The sequence below is a fragment of the Castor canadensis genome, chromosome 10 (genome assembly GCF_047511655.1).
Source record: "Castor canadensis chromosome 10, mCasCan1.hap1v2, whole genome shotgun sequence".
Lineage (NCBI taxonomy): Eukaryota > Metazoa > Chordata > Mammalia > Rodentia > Castoridae > Castor > Castor canadensis.
This window is the reverse complement of record NC_133395.1, coordinates 16,037,181-16,064,359: the sequence shown is the minus strand read 5'-3', so window position 1 is coordinate 16,064,359 and position 27,179 is coordinate 16,037,181. Positions and strand designations below refer to the sequence as shown.

At 37.9% G+C, this 27,179-nt stretch overlaps 1 protein-coding gene across 1 annotated transcript in view; it reads right to left on the bottom strand.

Annotated features, from left to right (window-relative positions):
* The window catches only part of Dct (dopachrome tautomerase), a 38,374-nt gene that overhangs the window by 10,095 nt on the left and 1,100 nt on the right, over nucleotides 1–27,179 (bottom strand). Inside the window, exons 2-6 of the mRNA XM_020188110.2 lie at nucleotides 19,000–19,299; nucleotides 16,370–16,470; nucleotides 15,279–15,445; nucleotides 12,703–12,882; nucleotides 10,879–11,014 (exon numbers count right to left, since the gene is read on the bottom strand). Coding sequence (XP_020043699.1) covers nucleotides 10,879–11,014; nucleotides 12,703–12,882; nucleotides 15,279–15,445; nucleotides 16,370–16,470; nucleotides 19,000–19,299 — 884 coding nt within the window. The remainder of the gene's footprint in view (nucleotides 1–10,878; nucleotides 11,015–12,702; nucleotides 12,883–15,278; nucleotides 15,446–16,369; nucleotides 16,471–18,999; nucleotides 19,300–27,179) is intronic.

Here is a 27,179-nt window from a genome sequence, read left to right as displayed (position 1 = left end):
CTGTACATAAAGCTAATAAAAAAAACAAGCATTTAGGAAAGCACCTAGCACATAATTAACATTAATAGATTAATATTATTGGTGCTCATTTTATGTGAAACACTATTCTAAACTCTTTACCTATTATGACCTATTGAACCCTCACGACAATGTGATTTGGTAGCTCAAGAGCTGTAACAAAGCACCACCCACTGGGTGGCTTAAACAATAGACACTTATTCTCTCCAGCTCTGGAAGTTACAAGTCCAAGACCAAGATGTCTGCAGAGCTGGTCCATCTAAGTGCAGTGAGAGGGAACCTGTTCCTGCCTCTCACCTACTTCTGCTGGTTTACAGAACGTCAAATCAATCTTTGGCATTCTTTGGCTTAGAGATCTGTCTTCATGTTCACATAGTGTTTTCTCTGTGTGCAACTGCCTGGGTCCAAATTTCCCCTTTTATAAGGATACCACTTGTTGTGGTTTGAATGTCATCCCCAAAACTCATGTTGAAATTTAATTGTCATTGTAATAATACTAGGAGGGGGGATCTTTAGGAAGTGGATGGGTCGTAAGGGTCTTGACCTCATAAATGGATTTATGCCATTATTGTGGGAGTGGGTTATTTCAGGAATAGTTCCCTGATTTAAAAAAAAGAAACATAATTTTGCCTGATTTTTCTTTATCTGTCTTGCCTTTTCCCCCATTGCTGCCTTGCTATGATGCAGCACAAAAGCCCTCTGTAGATGCTGGCACCATGCTCTTGGACTTCCCAGTCTTAAGAACCATGAGCCAAATAGATTTCCAGTGTTTATAATTTTGCCAGACTATGGTATTCTGTTATAGCAATAGAAAAGGGATTTAGTCCCACTCATTGGATTAGGAATCTACCCTTCTCCAGGGTGACTGACCTCATCTTAATTAATTATATCTACAACTGCCCTACTTCCAAATAAAGTCATATGCTGAGGGATTATGATTTCGACATTTGAATTAGTAGGGGAGTTACAATTCATACCATAAGAGTATTGTCCTCTATTATAGATGAAGAATCAAGGCATAAAAGTATTAAGTGTCCAAGATCACATGTTTTATACATGGTGGAGCAAGAATTGCATTCTAAAGACAGAATTCTGAAAACACGTCCTGCTTGCCCTATACAACCATGTTGTAGTTCAATTATTAATATAACCCAATCAGAATAAGAGAAATTAGTTTTAAAGCATATTCTCAAGTCTTAACAATGGGGAGAAATCAGAGTTTGATCTATGAGTCCTAAGCCAATAATGAACTTTTAGATACTGAGTGCAAATCAGAGAATTAACTATGACTAGAAAAAACAGACAAGAGACTCTCAAGATATAAGGAAGGTATAGTTTCAGTGCTGCAAAAGGCAAATAACTTTTGGAAAAGTAGTAGAATTCACCCAGTACAAAGGGTTGATAATTTAAAATCAGACAAGACTCTAAAGCAATCCATAATCTAAAAGAATATGGGAAAATAATGAAGAGAGTCAATAGGTCTCAGGAGGCCTATAAAACATCTATATAATAAATACTCTAGTAAGAACAGGTACCCAATTTATAGAATGTAATTTTTAAAAGAGCCTGGTATATGTTGAGCAGGCAAAAAATACAATAAAGAGTATGCTGTAAGCAATAATATACCCATAGGCTAGAAAGAGAACTAGTGCAACCCACAAAATAGGCATTTTTGCTAAAATTGTAGACATTGGTCCTCAACAAGATACCTTGAATTGCTCTTGAGACACTAATTGTGTCTTTGCTAGACACAAGTTGAAAATGAGCTTGGTTAATGTCTCTATAAAGGCCAAATGTCATTTCAGGGCAAGATATAAAAGCAAAAGGTAAGTAAAAATATATCACTATTGCCTTTTATCCCCTATACATACATACATATATACATACAAAATATATAGCTACATTTTGATATTAGAAATTGAGTGCTTAAAAAATAATGTTCCAAAATTTTGTATATAGACCTATTACCTTGTTTCAGCAAAATAAGGATAGGTACAGAAAGGCAGAAAACAAACAAAAAAAAGAAAAATACTAAATTTCAACTTAGAGACAGTACTGAAGAAAATATAATTACATGGGCTTTTGAGGTAAAAAAATTTTAATGTAACCCTTGCAGAAGAAAGCAGTCAATCAACACATATTGTACTTACAGGCATAAAGAAAGTAAAATACCAGAATGCTTGCTTCCCTTTTTCAAGACCATTGGAGGATAAGGTTACTACCGAAGGCTATAACTTAGATGGCTGTAAATTCAGATTTCTGCCATACTTTGGAAATGAGAAGAATTTCTGCACCTGGAGTAAAGAAGCTATAAAAATCTGAATCTGGCTGCAAAAATGTGTGTGTATTGCCAAAGACCAGCACACTGTGGCCTTTACAACCTGAGTTCACATGTTGCCATCCAGAAGGCATCATTCATGACCAGTGAGGATCTTATTGTGGTTATCTGCTTCTGCTCTGGTCCTCTGAGGACCAGAACTAAGGGGAGAATTAGATGTGATTGTTTAAAGTCATGTGACAGACATAGACACAGGCACATATGGAAACTCTAATTTAAAACTTAGGGTAGAGACATAAATAAAAAAAATCTGGGCTATTCTTTCTAAATGAAAGAATTCCTAATGGTAATTTCTTTTAAAAATAATTGAAAATGGAAAAATAAGTCATGCTGACACTATTCCAGGAATGGGGAGGAGGGGAGGAGGGATAAAGGAGCATGATAGAGGGAGTGTATTCATCTATGATATATTTGTGTGAATGTCACAATGTAGCCCCGTACAACAATAATATAAATAAAATATAAACATTTAAAAAAAAATCCACTTCTCTGAAAGCCAAACAATAACAACAAAAAATACTTAAAGACTAAGAGATGGGGGCCACCATTTTGAATTTTTACTCCCATTTCCTACATGGGGAACAGGAAATGTTTTTCCTTTTCTTCCCATTTCTCTCCATTTTTATCCTGTTATACTAAATTCCTTTCCTACTAAACTTTACTACCATTTTTACTACAAAAAAAACCATACTTTATCAAGCTTATTATCTTATGGAAACATTTGTTATTTATTTTTGCTTTGTTCTTCCAAGGATTTGAAGCAATGTATAAACAGGATGTTGGTGTCACGTTTCCCTAAGCCGTATGTAATAGGCATGAAATAGAGAAACAATACCCAGAGTTCTTAGCTGGTTAAGCTCTGCTCCAGGAAGCATATTTCAGCGAGAGATAAGAAATAATCGCTTATAGGTAGAATGTGTTTGTACTCCCCAAATTCATATGTTGAAATCCTAACCCCCAATGAGATGATGCTAAGAAGTGGGACCTTTGGAAGGTGACAAGTCATGAGGGTGGAGACCTTATATATGGGATTGGTGTCTTTATAAGAAACCCCAGAACATGGCTCAAGTGACAGAATGCTTGCCTAGTAAGGGTGAGGCCTGAATTCAAAACCCAGAACTGCTGAGAGAGAGAGAGGGAGAGAGAGAGAGAAACAGGAAGAGAGAGAGAGAGACAGCTAGAGAGTCCAAAGAGCTCCTTGTTTTCAGTTATGTGAGGGAAGACACAGGGAAAATCAGTTATCTGTGAACCAGAAAGAGGGCCTTTACCACACACACAATCTACAGGTACTTTGACCAAGGACTTCTCAGTCTCCAGAATTGAGAGATAGGTATTTGTTGTTTAAGCCACCCAGTCTATGGTATTTCTTGTTACAGCATCCTGAATGCACTAAGTCATAATCATAGGTAACAAGGGGCATTTGAGCAATAAAAATGTCTTCTAAGTAGTGCTCAGCAAGGATGGTGTCTGTTTCCCATTTTGCTGTAATTTTCTCTCTCCATTCTTCCCTATCCACCCCGTCATTAGACCTTGAGCAGACTAAATAGAAAGTATTTTTCTGGCATTTCATCAGGAACACACCCTTTGGCTTAGATTTATATAGTAGCAATATATATACAAAATATAATATGCATGTACAAATGTACATATGAATAAAGTGACTACAACATAATTTTATATAACATATAATAAGATATAAAATGATATTATATACAATATATATTAAGAAAAAATATCAGGAAATTTAGCAATTAAACCCTTAAGAAAGAAAGCCTGTACTCTAAGGATTAAACTTTGAACAGGTACAAACAGAGAACTATAACAGAGTTCTGATATTAGTAAGTATGTCAACTATAAAAGAAGTGGCCGTTCAACATGCCTCATAAGCAGACAAGACAGATTGAAAAGAGAGATCTGAGGACTCTAGATCTAATATCTGGAAGAGATTCTACACAGAACTATCCCAGGCTGGTTTTGGCTATGGGATCATCAAAGCTCTAGAAGACTGGATCTCAAATCAATGTTAAACCATCTTAAATCCATACATAAATTGTGGTTTGCCACTGTATTCACTCTTTATTTGACCAACATGGAAATAATTCATCCCTTCCTATGGGTTTGGTTCTTAGAGTATGTGTTTATCTTTATAAAGCCTAGAGTTGAAAAGACCCCCTTTGGGTGACATTTAGTGCCATCCAAGTTAAAAAAATAAAAACATCCCCCAAACTGAGCACACAGACATCCTGCCACTCTGACACTATCCTCTCTGATACTTCAGATCTTCTGAAATTCACCAAGATGTTATACTACTTAGGAGGTAGTTATTCTATGTTTGTTACACTAAACTGCATATTAAATAAGAAAATGTAGTACCCCACCTTTTCAAAAGCCATGAAAAATTATTTAGACCCACCCTTTAACAATTAGTGCTAATTCTGATTTGCATGGTCTAACAGGACTAAATTGCCACAGCTATAATCAAAGCAATTGTAAAGAGATCAAGTTAAGAATTGTTTAAACGGACAAAAGGCAAACTCATTGTTGGAAGAACAAACACAGGGGAATTTGTGAGTAGAAACTTTCCTAATACTGTCTTCTTGGTCACTTACTGGTTGGTGAATACATTTCTTAGCATCTCTGAACTTTATTTTTCTCATATTTAAAACAAGGAGAGTAACTGACCATCCAGAGCTTTGTGAAATTAAAACATGTTTATGTAACACTTGACACCAGAACTTTCACAGAATTAATGCTTAATAATATAACATTATCCTAACAACAACAACAACAAAAAAATGGGGAGAGTATCTGAGGAATCTCCAAGATTTCACACATGCTAGGTATACAATCTACCTATACCCACACCTAAGCCCCACACAAAAATCCATCGAATAGCTACTAAGGACCAGGCACTGTTCAAGAGGTTGGAAATGAAATTATAGACTTTTAAAACTTCCTCACTGACTTGTCTGTAATTATAAACTATATAAAAACCATCAACCCATTAAAAATAAAACTTTGACATAAAAAATGTTTTCTCCTAATTTCTAAAATATCAGCTTAATTATGAAATTTGTTATTTACAGAAACAGATCCATTTTTAAGTACTTCAAATGTTCTACACTTCCTTTCAAAAATCTCGACTAAACTTATATTAACTGAGTATTTTACACTTGTTACTGACATTTTGATTTTACTAACTTTATTGTAACATAGAACTGTATCATCAGAAGTGGCCTTCTGAGTTTCACTCCATTACATGTTTGTTTTCAGAAATTTATTTTCTCTTGTTTTATATTCCTTAATAGATCTATTGTATCCAACTGGTTGACTGTGGTGAAATACAAAAATAAGACTGCTTTTGTGTTTCAGTTCATGTAGAACTTCACTTGTGAGGTGGAGAACAAACACAGGTGCTGTTTATGGACCTCCCAGCAATGGAGGAATTGAGAGAGCTTAGAATTTAAAAAGGTAACATAAAAACCACAATGAGTTATCACCTCAGTCCAGTCAGAAAGGCTATTACCAAAAGCAGAACATGGCAAGTGTTGAAAGAGGAACGCTTACACAGTGTTGCTTTAAAATTACCAGAGCCATTACGGAACACAGTATGGATATTCTTCAAAAGATTAAAAATAAAACTATCACATGATCCAGCAATCTCACTTCTGGGTATATATTCAAAGGAAATGAAATAAGCATGTCAAAGAAACATCTGCCTTCTCTTGTTTATTATAGCATTATTCACAATAACCAAGACATGGAATCAGCCTGAGTCCACCAGAAGAATGGATTTTTAAAATGTGGTGCATATATGCAATAGAATACTACCTGGTTATTTTTTAAAAAGGATAATTTCTTATCATTTGCAATAACATACATGAATTTGAACGGTATTATGTTAACAGGAATTAGCCAAACATAGAAAGATAACTACTGTATGATGTCAGTCGATATATTTTTAAGATGAGCATTGTCAAGGATTGTGAAGAATATTGGTCATCATCTCTAACATAGCTTCTTTCTTGGCAGTTAACTAACTTCACAGTCTACTGGTTTCCTATTTTCTTTCTTTTCTGGATTATATCTAAATTTAATGTTTAAGGTAGCACTACTTAGCATTCCTTTGGCCTAATCTTATTTTCTATGATAAATTTGTGCATTTGCTTCAATTGTCTTAAGAATTATTAGAATTTCAGAGATTGGTTCAAAGCTTTTCCTTCATTTTAGTGTTCTGTGTTCTTTTATTCATTTTGTGGTCAGACACAATTTGGTACTTTTCTTGCTTAAAGAAATCTCCTAAAAAATCGTTTTAATAAATGTTGTATGCAACATATTTGGATGAATTTTCTCATGAATTTGAAATTCCAGAAGCTGTAACACTGTTAAGTAAAATGCTTTAACCTAAATCTCAGTTTGCAAAAAAGTCATTTAAAGCTGAATTGGCTTCAACATAAAATAGCCTAAAGTAAGTGTGTGTTCTGGAATCAATGAAAACATTATTCCTTCTGCACCTGCAAACAAAGTCTGTGGCTTTTTGTTTACTTATACACATAAGATAACATTATTACTAAACAAAAATTTAGCTATCAAGGATATTAATGTACTGAAGGTGAACATAATTAAGCATGTAATATCTTTGAGCTGCATATAAGTCATGGGCTTGCCTATCCATAAAGTTGAAATGTGGGTTCTCTCCTAGGGCAGAAAGAATGTGACTAAAGAAATTTTGTGTGAGGCTGAGGGTGGAGGATGAATGCAAGGCCAGTCTAGGACTTTGTTTCAAGAAAAAAAAACATAATCAGAAAGAGAGACAGGGAGAGAGAGAGGAAGAGAGCGATCCCTATATCCCTCTAAGGGTCAGGGTTGGCATACTAAAGCGTGAGGACATTAAGTTAAATAAGTCAAGCACAGAAACATATCACATGGGCCCACCGTCTGTTCCCTTAATAAAGTTTTATTGGGACACCACACTCATTTGCCTATGCATTTCTATGGCTGCTTTCACGCTACAGTGGCAGAGTTTAGTAGTTGCAACTGGTCTGGAAAGTCAAGAATATTTACTGTCTGGCCACTTACAGAAAAATTTTGCCAATCCCTGTGCACTTTGTGGGCTTTGTCCAAAGAAGGAACTAGCCTTGGAATAGAAGAAATCAAACTACTAGCTCACCACTATTTCCTTAGGAAAAGAGAAAGGTTTGGGCTATCATCCTCAATTTGTCAGAGGATCTCATGATTCTACTCAACATTTTGAAATACTGGAAGAGAAATGACATTCGCCTTATAAACATGCATTGTGTGCACAAAATATCTAGCTGAAAATGTTTTAATACTTAGAGACACACCGTATAGATAAATAGCAGAGAAAGCAGATGCCAGAAATGCATGTTACAAGCTGATGAATGAGGTAGTAGCCAGAAAAAGTGCTCTGAAATATCAAGTGAGAACCCTCACACAAGGCAGGAGTCCTAGAGATGACAAAGGTGGCTGCAGAGGTCTCATCAGGAGCCCCACCTGGTTGCTGCTGGGGTGCAATCGTCCATAACCCTGTCATTTATTGTGACCACAAAAATCTGAGGAGGAAACAATTTTAGAAGGAAGGACCAGCTCTACCACTTCCTCCTATCTCCAAATTTCCTGAAGTTCATCTTTACCATGCTTTAATTGCTCTGGAAGCCCCAGAAAGCTACTTAGGTATGGGAGACTCCATCTTTCATGTAACCGGGAAAAGTTAAAGGCATTGGAAACTACCTTCACTCTCACTGTTCATATCTCCTTTTTGTACCCCAAGTTCAGAAAAAAAAGAACAATAAATCATGTTTGAAATCACTCCGACTTTGTGCTTGCTGATCAATTGCCTTAGGACATCGCTATCTACTCTGCAGAATAAGATAAGGAACTTTAATTGAGGTTTGGGAAGTCAAACCCAACACATAGTTCTCTCATTCTCTCCCACTGACTACTATAAAGCACCATATTATTTTTATAACATTAGTATAGTCCTGGACAGTTTCTAAAGCATCATCATATCATCCTGATGTATTAAGAGTTGCCTTAATAAACACAGCACTTCCCCCCTAATACTCCCCCAAGATCAGGTCATGTGACCCACGGTGCAAAGTGGAAAACAGAGACTCCACAGTGTTCAATGACATTCCCAAGATTCCACAAGTTAAGATTAAATGGAGCCAACTTGACATGCAATCCAGTGCTCTTTCATATATCATGTAGCATCCCAGGAGTTCAGAAAAACAAATTGCTATAAACTGATGCTGCTTTGAACTAAATTGATCCCCCAAATTCCTATATTGAAGCCCTAGGCCCTGATTGCCCACATTTGGAGATGGAGCCTGTAAGGAGTTAAATGAGGTTTAATGAGGTCCTAAGGGAGGGCCCTGATATGACAAGATTAGTGCCCTTGTAAGAAGAGACATTGGAGAGCTGGAAAACTCTCTCTCTCTCTCTCTCTCTCTCTCTCTCTCTCTCTCTCTCTCTTTCCCACCTCCTTCTTTCTCTCTCCCTTTTGACATCACAACAAAAAGGCCCAGGAAGGCAGACTTCAACAGAAACAAGATGAATGGTGCCTTAATCTTTGCCTTCTGGTGGATATAAATGTCTGTTGTTTAAGCCATCCAGTCTGTAGGATTTTATTATGGCAGCCTGAACAGACTAAGACACATTCCTAAGATTCACACTGAGATGAGGAAAATTCTGGAAGAAAAAAACAGTGTTTGGGACTACAGCCTAAACTCAAAATACAGGTAAAATAAAAAAGGGCAAGAGGTGAAATTTCTTCTTGTAATGGCTCCCAAATCATCTATCTGAAACACATAACTCTTAAGACAGATGGTATTAAAGTAAATTATGGTGATTTAAGTGTCTGCAAAGCAGAACCATTGCTGGGTTCCACACAAATGTTTATGTTGTAGAAACCTCCTAATCCAACTTTAGTGAGGTGCTTGAGAAAGAAAAAAGCAGCCCTCAACATCCAAAAGCTGCCCTTGTACTGTCAACCAGGCTTTGATGTCTTCCAGTCAGACACAAACAATTTCATAGAATATCAAAATCAGATAAGGCACTCTGTGACCATAATGGATGAGGACAAAAACAAGGTAATTCCATAATATGCCTGAGCATAGACAAAATGTAAGCATTGTCCAAGCCACAAAATACAGAGCATCCCCTTTATGGCCAAGTATAAATGACCGCTGCTGCTTTCACAATGCCCTCTGTCTAGTCTGTCCCCTGTAGATAAAAGCTATTGAGATACTTAGTCATAGAACTGCCCTGCTTCCTCACAGCATCTGACCTAGAGCAAAGCTCCCTTATGTTTTCCCCCAAAACACCTAGCATAAGCCCAAATCCTGCCAGTCTTTTCCAACATCCTCTACTTTCTCCTTGCAAGGAATAATAAACCCATTAAGTTCACCCATAATAGTGGAACATAGGCATCCTCCATTCCAAATCCCCCAGTGGATGCCTGAAACCACAGACAGGACCAAATCCTATATGTTTTTCACTATACATGCTTACCTATGATTACATTTAATTTATAAAACAGACACAGTACAAAATTAATGAACACTAAAATAATACAATAATAATGACATACAGTAAGAAAATGTATTTAACTATGTTCTGTCTCTCTCTTCTTTCAGACTATGGTTGACCATGGGTAACCAAACCATAGACAAAAGGATGGAGAGACAACTATACGGCTGCACTCCCAGAAGCCTTTGGTTGTAGGGTGTTGACTAAAGGCATCTGAACAATGTGGCCTTCACTGTCTTACCTGCCATTTTGTACCTATCTTAAAAAACAGTACAGCTTGGAATTCTAAAATTCACACTTCCATTGTCAATGATTGCTGAAGGTTTCCTTTTGTTTCAAAGTGAGAAGTCAGATTCATACACATCAAAGGAGTTCATCACACTGAGAATGGTAAGGAACCATGAGGCTCCTCTATAGTTAGAAGAAACTCTCTCTCTACTTGTTGTCTCATATCCTAGAAGTATGAAGCCAATTAACAAAGTAAGTAACACCAAATGTGAGCTTTTGGATTATTTGCCATCATTGAAGGCATTTGTAGTTTTCATCTATCCAGCACCTCTTCTCCTTCTCTTTTTTGGCTACTAGACCTTTCTTGCCTGTAGGCAACTCATTGAAGGTAGTTTGTATAGAATTAATACTTTCAACATTATTCATTAAGTCAATGAAAAATCATTTATAGTTATGCTAATTTATTATGCAAAGTTTCCTAAATTATGACATTATGTTAATTTGTGAACTTACCTCTGGATTGTAAATTCCTATCTAAGTTCCTCTAAAAGCTAACCATCCCGGAAGCACAGATTTCTGATTAAGAGCTTCAAATGTTATCTAACCGTATGGTGTGGATTAAAATGAATTTATATGTGTACACAGCACATTATTCACACAGAGAATGGGACACCACCAAACCTTACTCTTACTGAAAAACAAACAAATCCAACATATTATCTAGCTTGAGTCTCTGGACATACCACAAAAACAGGATCATTGGCAGCTGAGTGTGGCAAAGCATTCGTCCCATTCAAGAAGGCATGGACCAAATTATGAAGGTTCATCCCTTGAGAGTCCAGCGTCCCATCTGATTTGTCAAATCCTTCCAGGGCGTTCCTGGAAGAAACCAGCATGTCATTGACAATAGGAGAAGATTGTCTCTATTTATTGTTTCCAGTTCAGGTAGTCTTCTGAGATTGAATAGGGATATGAGAAGTTCTGTCATAGCTAATTAACTAAGAATTAGCCCCAACCTTTAATGATAATCTTTCAGAAGGAGAGGGGACTTGTAATCAGTGCTACTTCTGCACATGCTTAGTTAAATTGTATCTCTTTGGGATATCATGTGACAATTATTTACCTTCATACCTGTCTCTCATGCCCTTGAAGGAGAAGGTCTGTGTTTTCTTCCCATTTTTATTGCTAGAGCTCTGTATCCTACCCTGCACATAGTCTATGATCAATAAAATTTTTAAATTAATATATAATCTCATATTCATATTTCTCAATGAAATAGACCTTTGTCTTGACTCTAAGTTATTCAACATTCCCTTATCCTTCTCCCTTTTCTCTCCCCATTTTTAGGAAATTCTAAACATCCACATTCTGGCTCAGTGATCCTCCAATCTAAGCACAGCTTGGGATTACTGAAGAAAAATGTATATTTCATGTCCCCTCCTCCTAGAGTTTCTGATTCAGCAGGTAAGGGCTGGGATCCAATAACTTGTATTTCTAACCAAATCTTGGCTAATGATAATGATGGTGGTTTGAGCACCACGTTTTCAATACCACACCCCTAACTCAAATCTAAAGGAAATGCAATCAAGTTTAACAGCATTTTTATCATAGTGAAAAATGAATGCATGTTCCTTTCCAAAACAATCTTAGTGCTTCCCTTTACCTACCTTTGACACTACTTTACACTTAGCACAATTTCTGCACACCCTCCCCCTGGCCCCAAGCAAGTTATGTGATTTACATAGAGTTGAGAGAAAGAGACAGAAATCAGTTTTGGAGAACTCCATGAACCTATTAACCACCCCTTTTTGGAAGCCCCATTCACCTTTCCTAAAATCTTATTTCTGTATTTATTTCTCATAATTCTTAAAGTCTTTTGAGGTGGGAGAGAGTTAATAGTTGAGCTTTAACTTTCAAATATCGGAATGCCATTACTGTGCAATAATTTGAGTTGAAATTAGTAAGCAATACTTGTTTTCAGACCCCAATATTAATGTTAACATAAAAAGAGAGCTAGGCATGATGGTACATACTTATAACCTCAGCTACTTGGGAGGCAGAAATCAGGAGGATCACTGCCTGAGTCCAACCCCAGGCAAAAAGCATGAGACTCTTATCTAAAAAATAATTAAAGCAAAAAAGGTTTGGAGGCATGGTTCAAGTGTTAGAGCATATGCCTAGCAAGCACAAAGCCCTGAATTCAAACCCCAGCACTGCCAATAAAATAAAATAAAAATAAGAAAGAAAAGGAAAGTAAAAAGCATGATCATTTTAAGTTATTATACTTAATGAAGTGCTCTGGTTCCAAAGGTAACACTTATTGGTATACAGAAATTACAAATACAAGAGATGGCATTTAACAACATAGAAGCTAATAATACTAACCTATTAGTTATACAGGGTGGGTAAAGACTTTCCTAACTTCAATCCCTAGTTAACCTCTCTATTAAGCACCTCTTTAATATTTAGCTTTGTAGATGTCCCCCAATACCTGGCTCTCTGTCCAGTCCATTACAACCACAAGCATGAAACTCTGGAGTTATTACAGAGGAGCTCAGAGCACCAACCTGAAGCTGAAGGTAGAGTTCTGGTAGAAAGGAGGATTGTCAAACTGCTGGAGGGACAAGCAGTCTTGTATGTTTTTCAAGCTTGGCAATTTCTCATTATTTCTTCCCACTTGATTTCTTCTCAGGAAGCCTTCATAGGTTCCATTACACAGGGTGACCCGGTGATTGTAGTCATCCAAGCTAAGATTTATAAGATTAAAAACAATGTCTTATATCATCAATTCAGACCAAGCAAACAATCAGGGTCATGATCAGGGTATAATTTTATTAATTACTTTATAAAGGTCAAAAATATGTGGTAAAAATACTACCCTTGAAAGTAATTATGGACTAAAACATTTCAAAATATGAATATAGGAATAAATGTGATACTAATTATCATTTCATTGAAAAGACAGCAGGGCTTATAAGGCAACCTGGTGACTCTTATTGTGTGCATTTGAATCTGAAGTGACTGAATGTAGAGATGGGTGACCTGTATGATGCTGAGCCAAGCCAGTTTTAGTGGAAATGACTATGTAGAGGTAGGAAAGCATTTTAATTACACTGAAGACAGAGGACAGAGTAAAAACAGATGGAACTATACAGAGAAAATGTATTAGCCAAAATTAATTTGTTTTAATATTTAAGGAGATGAAATGTTAGCTACCTCTATTTGATACTATACACTGTATATACGTATTAAGGTATATTGATAAATTAACACTTTTTTAAAAAGAAGGAACCCTGATGTGGGAACTATTTGAAGATAATAGGATATCAATAGTTGTGTGGTAAAGTAGGACTAAAAGGGTCCCAGGCCCATAAAACATTCTGTGTGCTACTGAGGACCTGGAATTCTACTGTCAGAATATTGGTTCATTGACAGAAACAGAATTTTAAAGATGTTACTGTGTGAGTTTTAAAGAGTAGTACTAGGTGTGAGAAAACTTAGCACCCGTATGCAACAGGAGAGGCCGGGACCTAAACAATAGCTAGAACAGGCCTCCAAGGCAGCATTTCCCATAGTGTGTTCCAGGAAGATGGGCTATGAAATAGGACTCTTAGGGCCTGATATGTTTGTGTTCCTCTTGAAGAATACACTTATCTATTGAAGACTCAGAGAGATTCCAAAATTTAAAAAACTTTTGAACTCAGCATTCTATAAACTTATATGATCACAGACACCTCTTTTTTACATATCACCTATTAATATCCCAAGGCATGATGGGAAATGGAATTTTATGGAGTAAAGTGAAGTCATGGGAAAATTACTAGGTTGTCCAACTTATTGTGGAGCCCTGACCCAGGGCAGTAGGATGTGTGTGGGGTACAGAAGATGGGTCTCTGTGGTTGGGCACAGGCCTGCTCAGGCTCAGTGATGACAGTGGATCTGAGGGGTGGACTGGGAAGCCTAAAAACACAACATAGAGAGGTGGGGCTAAAAGTGTGGGAATTTTGGAGAAAAGAAATGAATAGAGGAAGGCAGAGGGGTCTCTTAAGGAAGCTTTTCCTGTATCAAAATTGTCCCCCCTTATCTGTTTTGTTCTCCACTTTTGCAGTTACCTGAGGTCAACTCCGATATGATAATATTACATGGCGCATTAAAGAATTAGGCTATTTTGAGAGAAAGAGACCTCATTCTTGTAACTTTTATTATGGTATATTGTTATAATTATTCTTTTATTGTTGTTGTAAATATCTTACTATGCCTAATTCTAAATTAAACTTTACCATTCGTATGTGTGTATATGAAAAAACATAGTATATATGCGTTCAGTATTATCTACTGGGGGTCTTGGAACATATAGCCCAAGGCTGAGGAATTACTGTACTGTCTCTAGAAAAACAAACAAGTCAAGGAGTCTTTGAGACAGAATTCTTCCTGAACTACAGGCTACTTATCAGCTCATGTGGTCTTTAGGGGTTCAGAGATTATCTTTGCTCCTTACCCCCCATCCTGCCTTATGCTCACTTCACAAGCCTCCTGTGGGCCAACCATACCAGGCTGTTTCCAGAGCTGTTTCTAGCTTCACATGTGATGCTCCCTCACCTAGGCCATACCTGCCACTCCCCCCACACACACCTTACTCACTCCCCTACACCTGGCTGAGGTCTGTGCCTCCTTCAGCCTCACAACCATCCTCTCCACCCCTTGTGGACTTGGATTCTCTTCTTCGCCTCACACATTCACCTATTATAGCTTGAGCATCAATTCATTTACAAGAAGTCAATCTTTGTAAATTCAAAATGGTATTCAAATGTATTTTATTCATTCTTATATTTCCAGTAGTATTGGATAACCTACAGTATGATTGGTACTTAAGAAATGTTGACTGAATGCAAGAACTACTCCCAATTTTAAAAAGTTGATCTCAAAATGATGGCTGAGCATATCCAACTCACAAATGTGCTTTTGATATATCTATTTTTTCCATTAAGCATTTAGAATTTAAAAAATTCTACTTCCCACTGGAAAATTATTTTAAGGAACATGTAAACAGAACCCCATGTGCATTAGAAACAAATATAAAGAAATACAATCTCCATCTCTTAGACCTAAGACAGTCTCTCTTAAGCAGGACGTATGCCATTACCTGTTGCAGACAATCTCCCAGGTGGAGAATCTTGAGCTCTGACTAATCAGAGTTGGGTCATCTTGTCTTGCTCCCCCAAGCAGCTGGTCTGTACACACATCACACTCATTCCTCCCAGTGGCAAAGTTCCAATAGGGCAAAGCAAAGGACTCATTGCCAGTGAGTCGCTAAAAGCAAAGGGCAGACCCAGTTTTTGCTTAAGCATCAGATGCAACAAGAAGGCATGTAAGCAAAGACTGGTATGTATCTTCACCAAATTTGTAGCAAGATTAAGAGTACTAGACAGAGAGATGAGTAAAGAAACTGTGGTATTAATATACAATACATATGGTGAACATTATATATTCACAATGCAGTATCATTCGCCTTAATAAAGAAGGAAGTCCTACCATTTGCAATAATATAGATGAACCTAGAGAACATTAGACTGACTGAAACAAACCATTTACACAAAGAAAAATACTGCATGATCTCACTTACATGTGGAATCTAAAAAAAAGAAAAACATCAAATACCTAGAAACCAGGGAGGGAAATTGGAAGATGAGTATGTCTGCCGATCTAATGTACAACATGAGCACTACAATTCACAATACCACACTGTATACTGGTAATTTGCCAAGAGAGTAGATTTTGGATACCATTAACACACACACACACAAAAGAAGTGTAACTACACAAAATGCTGAGTATGATAATTTTCTTAACAAGTCTAGTTATCACTTCACTATGAATACAAGATAAGTATATCAAAACATCATATCAGACAGTACCCCTTAAATATACACAATGTAGTTTTAAATTAAAAATACACAATGTTCCTGTCTGGGGGTTGGTACAGTGGGAGGGGGGAGGATATAAGGAAAGGGTGAAGGAGGTTGAATGTAGTGAGAATATTAGGTATTCAGTATGAAAATGGAAAAATGACACCTGTTGAAACTATTTCAGGAATGGGTGGAGGAGGATAAAGAGAAAGATGGAGGGGGTGAATTCAACTACGGTATGTTGTAAGAACTTTTGTAAATGTCACAATATACACAATGTATAATTTTTAAAAAAAAAAAAAAAACACAACATATAGTTTTGACCAACCTGGAGATCTCTTTCCAGCCACAACAAATGGTACCGATGCCAAGTAACAAAGGCAGTCCCTTGGTGTGAGAAATCTATGGCCTTATAGGGGCGCCCTGGTCCTAAAGCAATCGGGAAACATTAGAGATCACAGAATAAAATATTTAAAGTGCTAAACATTACCTGGATGTGTCTCTGCAGCCAATAAGTCTGGGATGTCTTAGTAAAAATAGTTATTTATCTCTTCAAAAGCAATAATGGCAATAACAACAAAAGAATTTCAGCTAGCATTTTTAAGATAAAATCATATCGTCTCCCCAAAGTCTATTTTTAGCAGAAACCCAGGAAATTCAAATCACTTTCCCTATTTAGAGCCCTGTTACATATTTAATTTTTAAATAAAGCACTGAAATAAAGTAGAGTGCCCAAAGGTATAGATTATTAAGGTCTAAATGAAACATATTTTTAAAAGACATTTTCTAACCTATTCCTCACAAATGCACAAATGTTGAAAGGGATATTAATTAATAATATAGAAACCTTACCACACTTAATCCTAATGCAGCATTTATATAGCCAAAAAGAACTTCCACAGATTCTGCCTCACCCACCAATCAGTTACAACTACTGGCTGACAAGATGGTAGTCGAGACCAGAAGAGAGAAAAATATATTCACACCAATTTGCCTGGCCACTGGAACTGCCAATTTTAGTGAAACACTTTGGGCAATTTAATGCCCTCCTCACTGCCTGTTCCATCCTTCTTTCCCCTTTCATAACAGCTTTTGATGGCTCTGTGGAAACTTTAGCTAACTTTAGTTCTTTTTCAAAGTACCTATAATAACTTCAGAGAGCTGAACAGGCATGAATATAAATTCAATTCCTGGATATGACCAGAAACTATAGTTTTCCTTTCCTCTTGAGAAACTACCCTCTCATAAAGCAAAAATTCCTGAGAGTGATGACAGGGAACCTATAAAGGTTTATAGCCAGAAGAGTCTCCTTATCTATCGATAAAGAAAGACAGATGCTTACCTGTGAGGCAGGTTTTTACAAAGACTCATAGTGAGAACAGTACTGTTGTCACTGCTAGTGGTTATGCTTTTTAAAAAAAGTGTTCAACTTGAGCAAAGTTTCAAGTTGTCCACATAAAATGATGGGAGAGTGTCAAAGGATTGGGTGATAAGTGATTAGCTACATGGGAGAGCAGTACCAAGTGAGAATCTCACTATTCCAAGTGAGTTCAATGTCTTTATTTGCCCTGACCCCAGTAAAGGAACCCAAAAGTAGAAACAGTTGCAGGTATGGCCAAGTGTGCAAAACTGCTATGAGAAGTATGCAGACTTTAGATCTAAAACAAATGCAGTGATATTATTAGACTTGGGTCACACGCTAAGGGGAGAACACATACAGGAAGAATAGGGAAAGGTAGGAAACCCAAAACTTGAAAGTGTTTGATGTCCGCACTGCAGAGGAGCTAATACGGTAACCTTAAAACGACAGAGGTCAATATGGGAAGGTGACCAGGAAGTAGTAAAGAGGTCAGGTAGAGATGAATCAATTCAGGTTGTAATACACCTGTGCATGGAAGCAATGCTAGGAATCTCTCTGTATAGCTATCCTTATCTCAACTAGCAAAAATGCTTTGCCTTTTTTATTATGCTTATGTCTTCTCTTCAACAAAATTCGAGAAAAAGGCAGAACAGGCTCTGCCTGCAAGCAAGGGGGGTGGAAGGTAGAGGGAAAGGGTGTGGGGCAGGGGGAAGAAATGGCCCAAACAATGTATCACATATGAATAAGTGAATAAAGAAAAAAAAGCACTATGAGAAGAATCCAGAATGAATTCAAACTCCCTTGGATCAATGTGATAGCCTCTCCCCAACTGATGAGTAAATGAAGATGAAGCTAGACATACTCAATTAATGAGATTCATAGCAGACAACCTTCCTTTCTAAGTCCTGCCCAGGAACCAATATTTAGTACCTGGAAGGGTCCTCAATATTTCTCAAGCATCATTTTCATTTCACCATCTTCTCAAGCATCCCAGTATAACCATCGCCTGAAAGGCTGAGCAGAAGGAACTTACATTACTGTGGCTCAGCTTATACTTCTCCTTGAAAATGTAGCTAAAAAAAACCCTGCGGATTCCTAGCAGTGCCTGTGTACTGTAAGTGATTATCTGACTATACGTCTAAAGATACATGAGTTTAATGAGATATATACTTCCAACATGGACACTAATTCTGCAAAAAGAAGTACCATGTGCCTTGGTACATGTTTACTTAATTCCTCTAATTCAAATAAAAGGTCAGAGAGGGCTTCCATGGCCAGATTTATTTTTTTTTAATGTCTGGAATCAAAAGAAAATTGCCTACTCTTCTCCAGTCATGCCTTTGAGGATTAATAACTTCCTAGAGAATAGTTCAGACTTTGAACCAAGAAGATAAACTAGAGGACAGAATATTTGAAGTATCTTGAGCCAATGTGCAGGAAGAAACTTCAGGCAGTATTTGGTAATTCTATGGTACCATAAACCTATCCCTCCCTTGAGGTGCTACCTTGCTAATTAACTTGTGCCAAACAACTTCCCACCCCATGCCCACACTCAATCACAAGTCTATAATAAAACTTAAGCCAAGGGGGAAACCCACCTAATAATGTATCTCTAACAGAATAATAATGAAGCCACACAAAAAAATCATAAATGCTGCAGTTGGCAATCTGTGGCTGGGTCCCGTTGGGCCCCAGTAGGCCCAGCCAGTGCTGAGTGGTGATCACATAGTCAGGGTGTGTGCTCTTCTTTGCGAGGTCTAAGGCACTCAAGAACTGCTCCCGCTCCTGAGGGGTCAGGGAATGGATGTTCTGCCGGACAACTGGTGGCTTCCGCTGATTGCACCTGGGGCCGGTCCAGCCAAACTTGCAGCCTCCACAATTGTAGCCAGCAAAGTTTCCTAGTTTATAGAAAGGGGAGGATGGAAGAAAAAGAAGGTTGATATTGTTCAGAAGAAAATGCTGATCTGGAATTCTGGGGTAGAATGGAAGAGAACAGGAAGGTGGTTACCAGGGGACAAAGAAAGTCAATTTTCTAACACACACAAGGGAAGACTAGGTAAAGAAGAAGGCAAAGGAGAGAGACTTTGGGAGAAACCATCCCTGCTGCTCACACTTTGACTTTGAACTTTCAGGCTCCACACCTGAGACAAAATAAACTTCTGTTGTTAAAACCAAAAAAAGAAAAAAAGGTTAGTTTCTTCCTCCAAGTGTCCTCAAAATCCAAGGGAACCCAGCACTGGAAACTTCCCTAGAAACATTTCAGCAATGAAACAGGACACAAAGAGGCTGAATTGTGTCCCCCTCAAAATGTGTAAGTTCAAGTCTTAATCCCCCGTACTTCAGCAATAACTGTGTTTGCATCAGGTCATTAAAGAGGAAAGTAGGCAAAATGACTTCACGGAGGCAGGCCTTTACCAGTATGACTGATGTCCTTATAAGAAGAAGAGATAAAGACACAGACACACATAGGAGAAGGACCATGTAGAAATGCAGGGAGAAGACAGACATCTGTAAGCCAAGGGGAGACGTCTGAGAAGAAACCAACCTTGTTGACAGCTTTTCTCAGATTCCAACCTCCAGAACTAGAACAAAATATCTTTCTGTTGTTTAAGCCTTCCTGTCCACCATATTTTGTTACGGCAATCTTAGCAAATGCATACATGGGCTCTCTGTGTGTCATAGGGCTGCCCCTTCCAATGTCCTCTCCGTCCCCAACCTAGGCAGAGCAGCAGCCTCGGATGTCCTTGCTGAGCTCTGCTGTCCCAGGCAAACACCACAGGGCTGGCACAGACCCATCGATTGATTTAGAAGGAAGAGAATAGGTGGAACCAAAATTAATGAATAAACAAGCTGACTTCCAGGAAGTCAGGTAGAATCTAACATTAAAAACACTGGTTTATTTCACAAAGGAGACAGTGTTAAGACAAAATCAATGGCGACTGGCAGGTCATAAAGGTGAATTAGCTGCCCTGATATCAGCAAGTGTAAATCCTGCAGCATTTGCTATCAGCAGTACCATGATCCTGCTTTATCAATGCCCCAGGGACAAGGACTGGTGTCATCGAGCTCTAAGATGTCTCAGATTTGCATCTCCAGCTTAAATTCTTTTAGCCTGCTTTTTGACTACCCCCTCTCCACTTCTCAGCGTTGTGTATTATTGTTTTGGACATAACCAGTTCCTCATTCTTTAAGAGTTTAGACATTATTGGATCAAAAGATTGAAACAAAAGAGGATAATAATGCTCCCAGAAGATTAAAGGGAGTGCTGTGATGCATTTAACATGGGTGACCAACTTACTTGTTCAGCCTCTTCCGCTTCATGCCCTGAAGTGGGCCCCTTCACTTGCTCTTCTTGTGCCTCGAACACTTCTCTCTGTCTTCCTAACCTCTTCTGTGCCTGGCCTATATGGCCCTCCTTTAGGCTTCATGATGGATCCTCTATATGGTCTTTTACAGTGCTGGGATTGGAACCCAAGGCCTCCTGCATGATAAGCAAGTGCTCTGCTACTGCTCTACACAGCCAGCCCCTACACAGTCGTTCTTGATTCCATATATCGGCGTCAGATGAGCCTGGGCTGTGCTTTCACAGTGCCTTGTAGTCCCTCTTTCATTCACGTATGTCACACCAACTGCTAAACGTCTCTAGACTGTGGCAGAAGGGCAGGGAACTCAAGCTGAGTGCTTAACCTTGTACAAAATGAATGTTGGTTGAATGAACAAAGGAGCTATAAAGCAGGAGCAGATAATACATAGACATTTTCTTCCCTACCCTGAGAGATTAGCAGGAAAATCAGTCCCTATAAGTAATTTGGATAAACTAAGTACCAAAACTAGGTAAGTAAAAGTACCATGACCATAGGAGAGAGAGGGGGTTATCTGGATCTCTAAAGAAAATAAGAATTTTCCAACAATATGAAAACAAAATGATCAGACTTTGTACTCTATAAAGAAAATGTACAGGCTTCCCTTTGTGTGGACTTGGTGGATTTTTCTTGATGGCTAAAGAAGTGTTCATTAAAATTATAATAGGTAAGAAGGATTAAATTGAATAATAATTGTTTATTGGTGTTCTATGCTCCTTTGTTACATAAAATATTCTACCTACTCTTACATAACTCCATTACCTATATTTTCTCCTTCAGTACCATATGAGAACATAAGCAAAAATATTTACAAGGAAAAATATTTGATGGTAAAAATACTTAAGATGAAAAGTTCTACTACTTCCAGACTGAAAATCATGTTTTTGAATAGTCTGCCACTGAAATTTATATTGATTGGTGGAACGAAGCTATAACATTGCATGCACTTTGGTATGCTTCAGACTTCATGAAACCTGGAAGCAATTTATTTTCTTTCAGGAGGAGGGAAGAGCAAGAAGAGGATGAAACAAAAACAAAAAACAACAAAAAAAATTCCTCTGACAGTTTTTATAGGAATAGAGCATTTTTTGAGAAGCAATTGAACAAAATCTGTCTCTGAAGAATATTAATTGTCTAAATGAGAATTCAGTCAAACTTATAGCTGCTTTCCTAAAGTCTGGTCAGATATCAGAGGTAAATCTACAATCACCTCTCTATCATGGGAAAGGAACACATTCCAGGGTGGGGCAGGTGCCGACAGTGGAAAATGGGTATGGGAGGGGTAATGTATGAAGCAGAGGATAGATTACTTTCTGCTCAATTTTGCTGTGAATCTAAAAGAGTTCTAAAAACATTTTTTAAATGCTAAGAAATGCCACACCTCAATGTTGTAGTAATAAATTCTTACATTTAACGGCATAAAAATTGTTTTTGAATTTTGGAGTCTCATTGAAATTGAGTAACTCATAGTTTATGCCATTAATTTCAAGACTATACTTTTTAACATGATTTATGAAACAAAATTATCAATAACTAATTATCTTACTTATTTGTTTGTTCAATAAATAATTGGTTGAATATCCACAACCTAAAGGGCAGGCAAAACTAAACATGCCTCGATCCTGGGGGAGACTGGGTGTCCAGGGTTGTCCGGAGCAAATGGGAAGTTTCTGTACCTTTGACTCAATTTTGTTGTGACCCTAAACTGTACTTTTGAAATATTCTCCTCAAATAAAACAGCAACTCCAACTTGCTTTTTTTGTGCATTCAGACAAGTTGCCACACCTGGTGACTTTGAGCGTAACCTTTTAGCACCTGTCATATCAGGGTAAGAATTCTATTTCTCAGAGTTCTTAGGAAAAATGAGCACATTAATATGGAGCACACAGAATGGCGTCTGCTACAGTAAGTTCTATCTCAAGTGTTATTATTACTAACATTATGAGATAGCACTTATCAAATAGTACAGCAATTATTTGTTTTCATATCTATCTTGCTTAGAAGTCATGTCAACCTTTCCCCTCTCTATACACAAAGGGTTCACGTAATTAGTACTAAATAAATGTTGATTGGATGGGTGTTGAAAGAAGCATAGAACGTATTAGGTGCTAGGAGATACAAATGAAAAGACGCATGGTGTTGTAGCCTACTGGAAATGAAGAGTGTGTGAGCCATGAAATGTCCACACAAGTCCTACTGTGAGAAAAGTGAAAACAGGAAAAGACCAAGTTCTGTTGGATGACAGAAAACACGATGACAACGCTGGTCAGAAGATCAGAGATGCTTTACACTTGTAGGGAACAAGGAAACTTAATGTAACCAGTGCCGCACCCCCGACACACACAAAATGTATATATACTAATAAGAAAGCTTTTTTTTTAATCTGGGTTTCAGCTTACTTGTGATCCAGAAATGTGCTCAATTAAAAACTTCCTTCAACATGCCCCAGAGAAAATATACCAAAGCTTCACAAACCTTTCACATTTGAGCTCACGCCACAATCCCTGCAATTCAGTGTTGCAGATATTACATGGGGAAGCAACAGGTCATCATAGGAAAGTATGGGTTAACCCTACACTTACAAAGTGAAGGAGAAAAAAGAACTTGTGAAAATGCCAAGGACAAATGAAAAGTGTAAGACGGTGAAAAGTTGGCACATAAAATGTTAATTCCTTTAATTCAGATTTCCTGGTAGTACCTTACTTCAATTTAACATGAACTATTTTTTCCCTTTAATCTGCTAGTAGTAAGAAATATAAGAAGTGGGACATTTTAGAAAAAGATTGTGTTCTCTTACTGGGAAATGGAGAGGGAGGGATTTAAAATAGATGATAGCAATCTATCTCCCAGTGAGCATATCCTTGAGCAGAAATTAAATATGAAGAGTCAGAGTCCTCCACTGACTTAGGACTGGGATAAACAGAGAAAGAAGATCTAAACACCACACGTTCCTACATGCACAGCATCAGCTCAAACTCAGAAAGCTATTAGACTAAATAAGCTTAACGACCACCGATTAGTGAATTTACAAGGAACTCTAAATAGTCTATTCCTTTTAATTAGAGGTTCTATTATTTTAATAACAATACTTTATACTTACATAGGTCCTTTCATCTACAGAGCTCAAAAAGATTTTACAAGTGTGGTTTCATCATTATCCCCATTTCAGAGATTGGAAAATGGAGGCACTTAGTCATTTGTACAAACAAGACATTCTCAGCCAACTGTTCAAAAACTATTGGTGCTCAAGTTTTTCAAAAGCCCAAAGACATAGCTGCAACTGACATAGTCTCATAAAAGCCAACTGGCAAGTAAACCTTAGAAGTTGAATGGTGATTGCCAAAGTCTCCTGAGATCCAGCTCTTCCTGATAATTAAGTTCAATAAATTTGTTTCAATTTATCCCTTTAGAGAACAGAGAAGTTCTCTACTGCGAATTTGAACATAGAATTAAGAGTTTTTAATATCAGAGTTTGTATTTGCCTCTTATTTATGAGGATCCAGTTCTTTTACCAGCCACATAATCTATAGGTACTTATTTTCCCAATGAAATTACAAATATCAAGATTATAATAGTCTGATGGCCAGAAGCTAATCCATAGCTCCTCTGCCTTATGAAATTTTGGATGACCCAGAAGAGTTCAGGGACTTTATTTGCAAAAGAATGAGGAGGCTACCAGAGAGGAGGGCTTTTGGGAGACTGAAGATCAGGATTAAAATCTAAATACTACTTTGAAAAGGATACCCTACTAAGGCAAGCAACTCCCTCTTTGGTGGAGAAAAAACATAGACGGGCATTTGTCTTGCTTTGGGACACTTGACACATCCCAGAATGAGATTACTATATACACAATGAAACTTTCTATCTCAGTCTCTGAGGACTTAGTTTAGCACCACCAAGACTCAAAAACAAAGACCATCTGTTCAACATAAGTGGAGTCATCCAAAAGTTGGTATGGAAACACAATAGAATATTATTCAGCCTTAAACCAAGAAAATTCTACCATTTGCAATACATAGAATGGATTTAGAAGATACTGTAGTAAGTGAAATCAGCCACAAAAGGATGAATACTAAAGGATTCCTCCTAAATGAGGCATCTAAAGTAGTCATATACTACTTTCTGTCAATATACAGAAGTAGACAACAGATTCTTGAGCATCAGGGACGGGGCTGGGGCGGGGACATTGGGAGCTCCTGCTCAATGAAGAAGGAGTTATAGTGACACAAGGTGAGTGAATCCCAGATATCTGCTCTACTACACAGTGCCTGTAGTTAGCAATAAGGTAGTAAGCACTTAAAAACGTGCGAACAGGGAGAGCTCATGTTACATGTTCTTACAAAACAAAACAACCAAGAGATACCAAAACAACCCAGGGAACTTTTAAAGGTGATGGATACATTTATTCCTTTGATTGTGGTGACAGGAGCTCTAGGACATACACGTATCCAAATGCACAAGATTGCACACACTATGTGTGGTATTTTGTATACCAATTATACCTTGTTAAAGCTAGAAGAAAGGAAAAGGCTATTAAATGAAATTTATGGGTACAGAAAATCTTAAGTAACCCTAAAAAACAACACCACACATGCACACAAACTTGGAATAAGCAATGGTCCTGAGTGAGTCTGGCCAGAGCAAATCGCAGATGAAGAGGTAAGCCACACACTGAGGACGGCGACACGGGAGCACGGCCATGACAGTGGCTGAGATGGAGACCATGCACTCTGAGAGAGCCTGGCTTCTGTGGACTGGCCTGGGAACATAAGATGGTCTTCCAGGCAGGACTCTCAGGACAAGACCTTTTCCTGGTCCATTGCCTTTGAAGCAGGGGACCCCCCTTTTGTTCTGAAAGTAGATCGCCTACCACTGCTGAAAGAATATTTTAAAACATTCCCTCAGCAAAGAGAAATAGCAATTATCCCTTCTATTCTGATATTCTCTGTTCTTTCCATCCCACCTTTTAAAAATAAACGTGAGGGGGTGAATACGATCAAAGTATGTTATACCATGTATGAAAACACCACGATGAAAGCCCCATGGTGTACGATTACTATGCACCAATAAAAATGTGAAAAATGTGCTCTCCACGTCAAGAAATAAAAAGGGGAAGGAGATAAGAAATTAACAATTGCATCTGTTCAAAATCTCCTGCCCCAGAATTCTGTGAAATGGAGATTCCCAACTTTTGAAAGTCATGGGATTTTGTCATTTGACATGGGAAAAGTTGCAGTAGACATATTTGGAGGTTTGGGACAAAGAAGTTGCTGTGTTAGTGTGGTTTCCAATTACACAGGAATTGTGAAAGCTGGTGCCCTCATAAGACTGAAAAACCAGGAGAAACTATGAGGCAATGTTTATAGAGGCAGGTGCTTTAACAGCTTAGAAAAAGTGGATAAGATATATTCACTATGCTATTAAAATTTTTGTTACAAGTAATACCCAGGACAATATTAGGACCTAAAAATTCCTTTGACTCATATAATTAAAACTATAATTGCAAAGACTGGGCATATAGCTCAATGGAAGAGTGCTTACCTAGCATGGGCAAGGCCCTGGGTTCAATCCCCAGCACTGCAATAAATAAATAAATACTACTTATTATATATGTATATATAAATATACAAAATGATTATAAAACCACAACTTTTAACTTTAAAAAGAGACCAAAGTAATGTCATTCTTCCATCAACATCACCAGCCTTTGTACCTTCCCTTAGGTACCCTAACACAGCTCAGCTATCTCTATTCTCCTATGCTCCAGCATCATGTGAGAACAGAAGTAAGAAATAATTTAGAAAGGAAAAAGTCTTATGCAGCCAGCCACCAAAAAGCAGTGTCCAAGGGGCTTTGTTAAAGCTGCTGTTTGTGGCTTTTGTGTTTCAAATGTCCTGCCAGCCTTTGAGCATTTATCACTGCTGTGCATGGCTGCTGAAAACCAGAGGGAAGCTCGACTGAAGAGGATTTGAGAGGTCCCAGAAGAGCCGAGGATAAGGAATGCACAGAGATTTACAAAAAAAAAAAAAGTAGTAAGAGCTAAAAAGATGGATGCCTAAAAAATTTTGAAATGCCCTCTTTGGATTCAGACCAGAGTTACCCAAAAACAGCCCTCCTTTTCCCTCACTGAGGAAGCTGTCTTGCCCCTCTCCTCATCTTTGGCAAAAGCCCTGCCTAGTCATAGTTTTATGGAGGAAGATAGACCCTGCTTGAAGTCTGCCCAGTCATAAGAAATGCTGAGGCCAGGACTGCAGAGCATCTGCCTTCCACTCCTGCCTCCCAAGGCCAAGCCGCACCCCACCCATCCTCAGCAAGTGCAAACCCATTTCAGGAGAGTGTACCCCATCTGTCTTGAAGGGACTTGTTCTGCTTTAAAGCTGACTTTCCAGCCCTTTAGTCTCCCCTTCCAACAAACA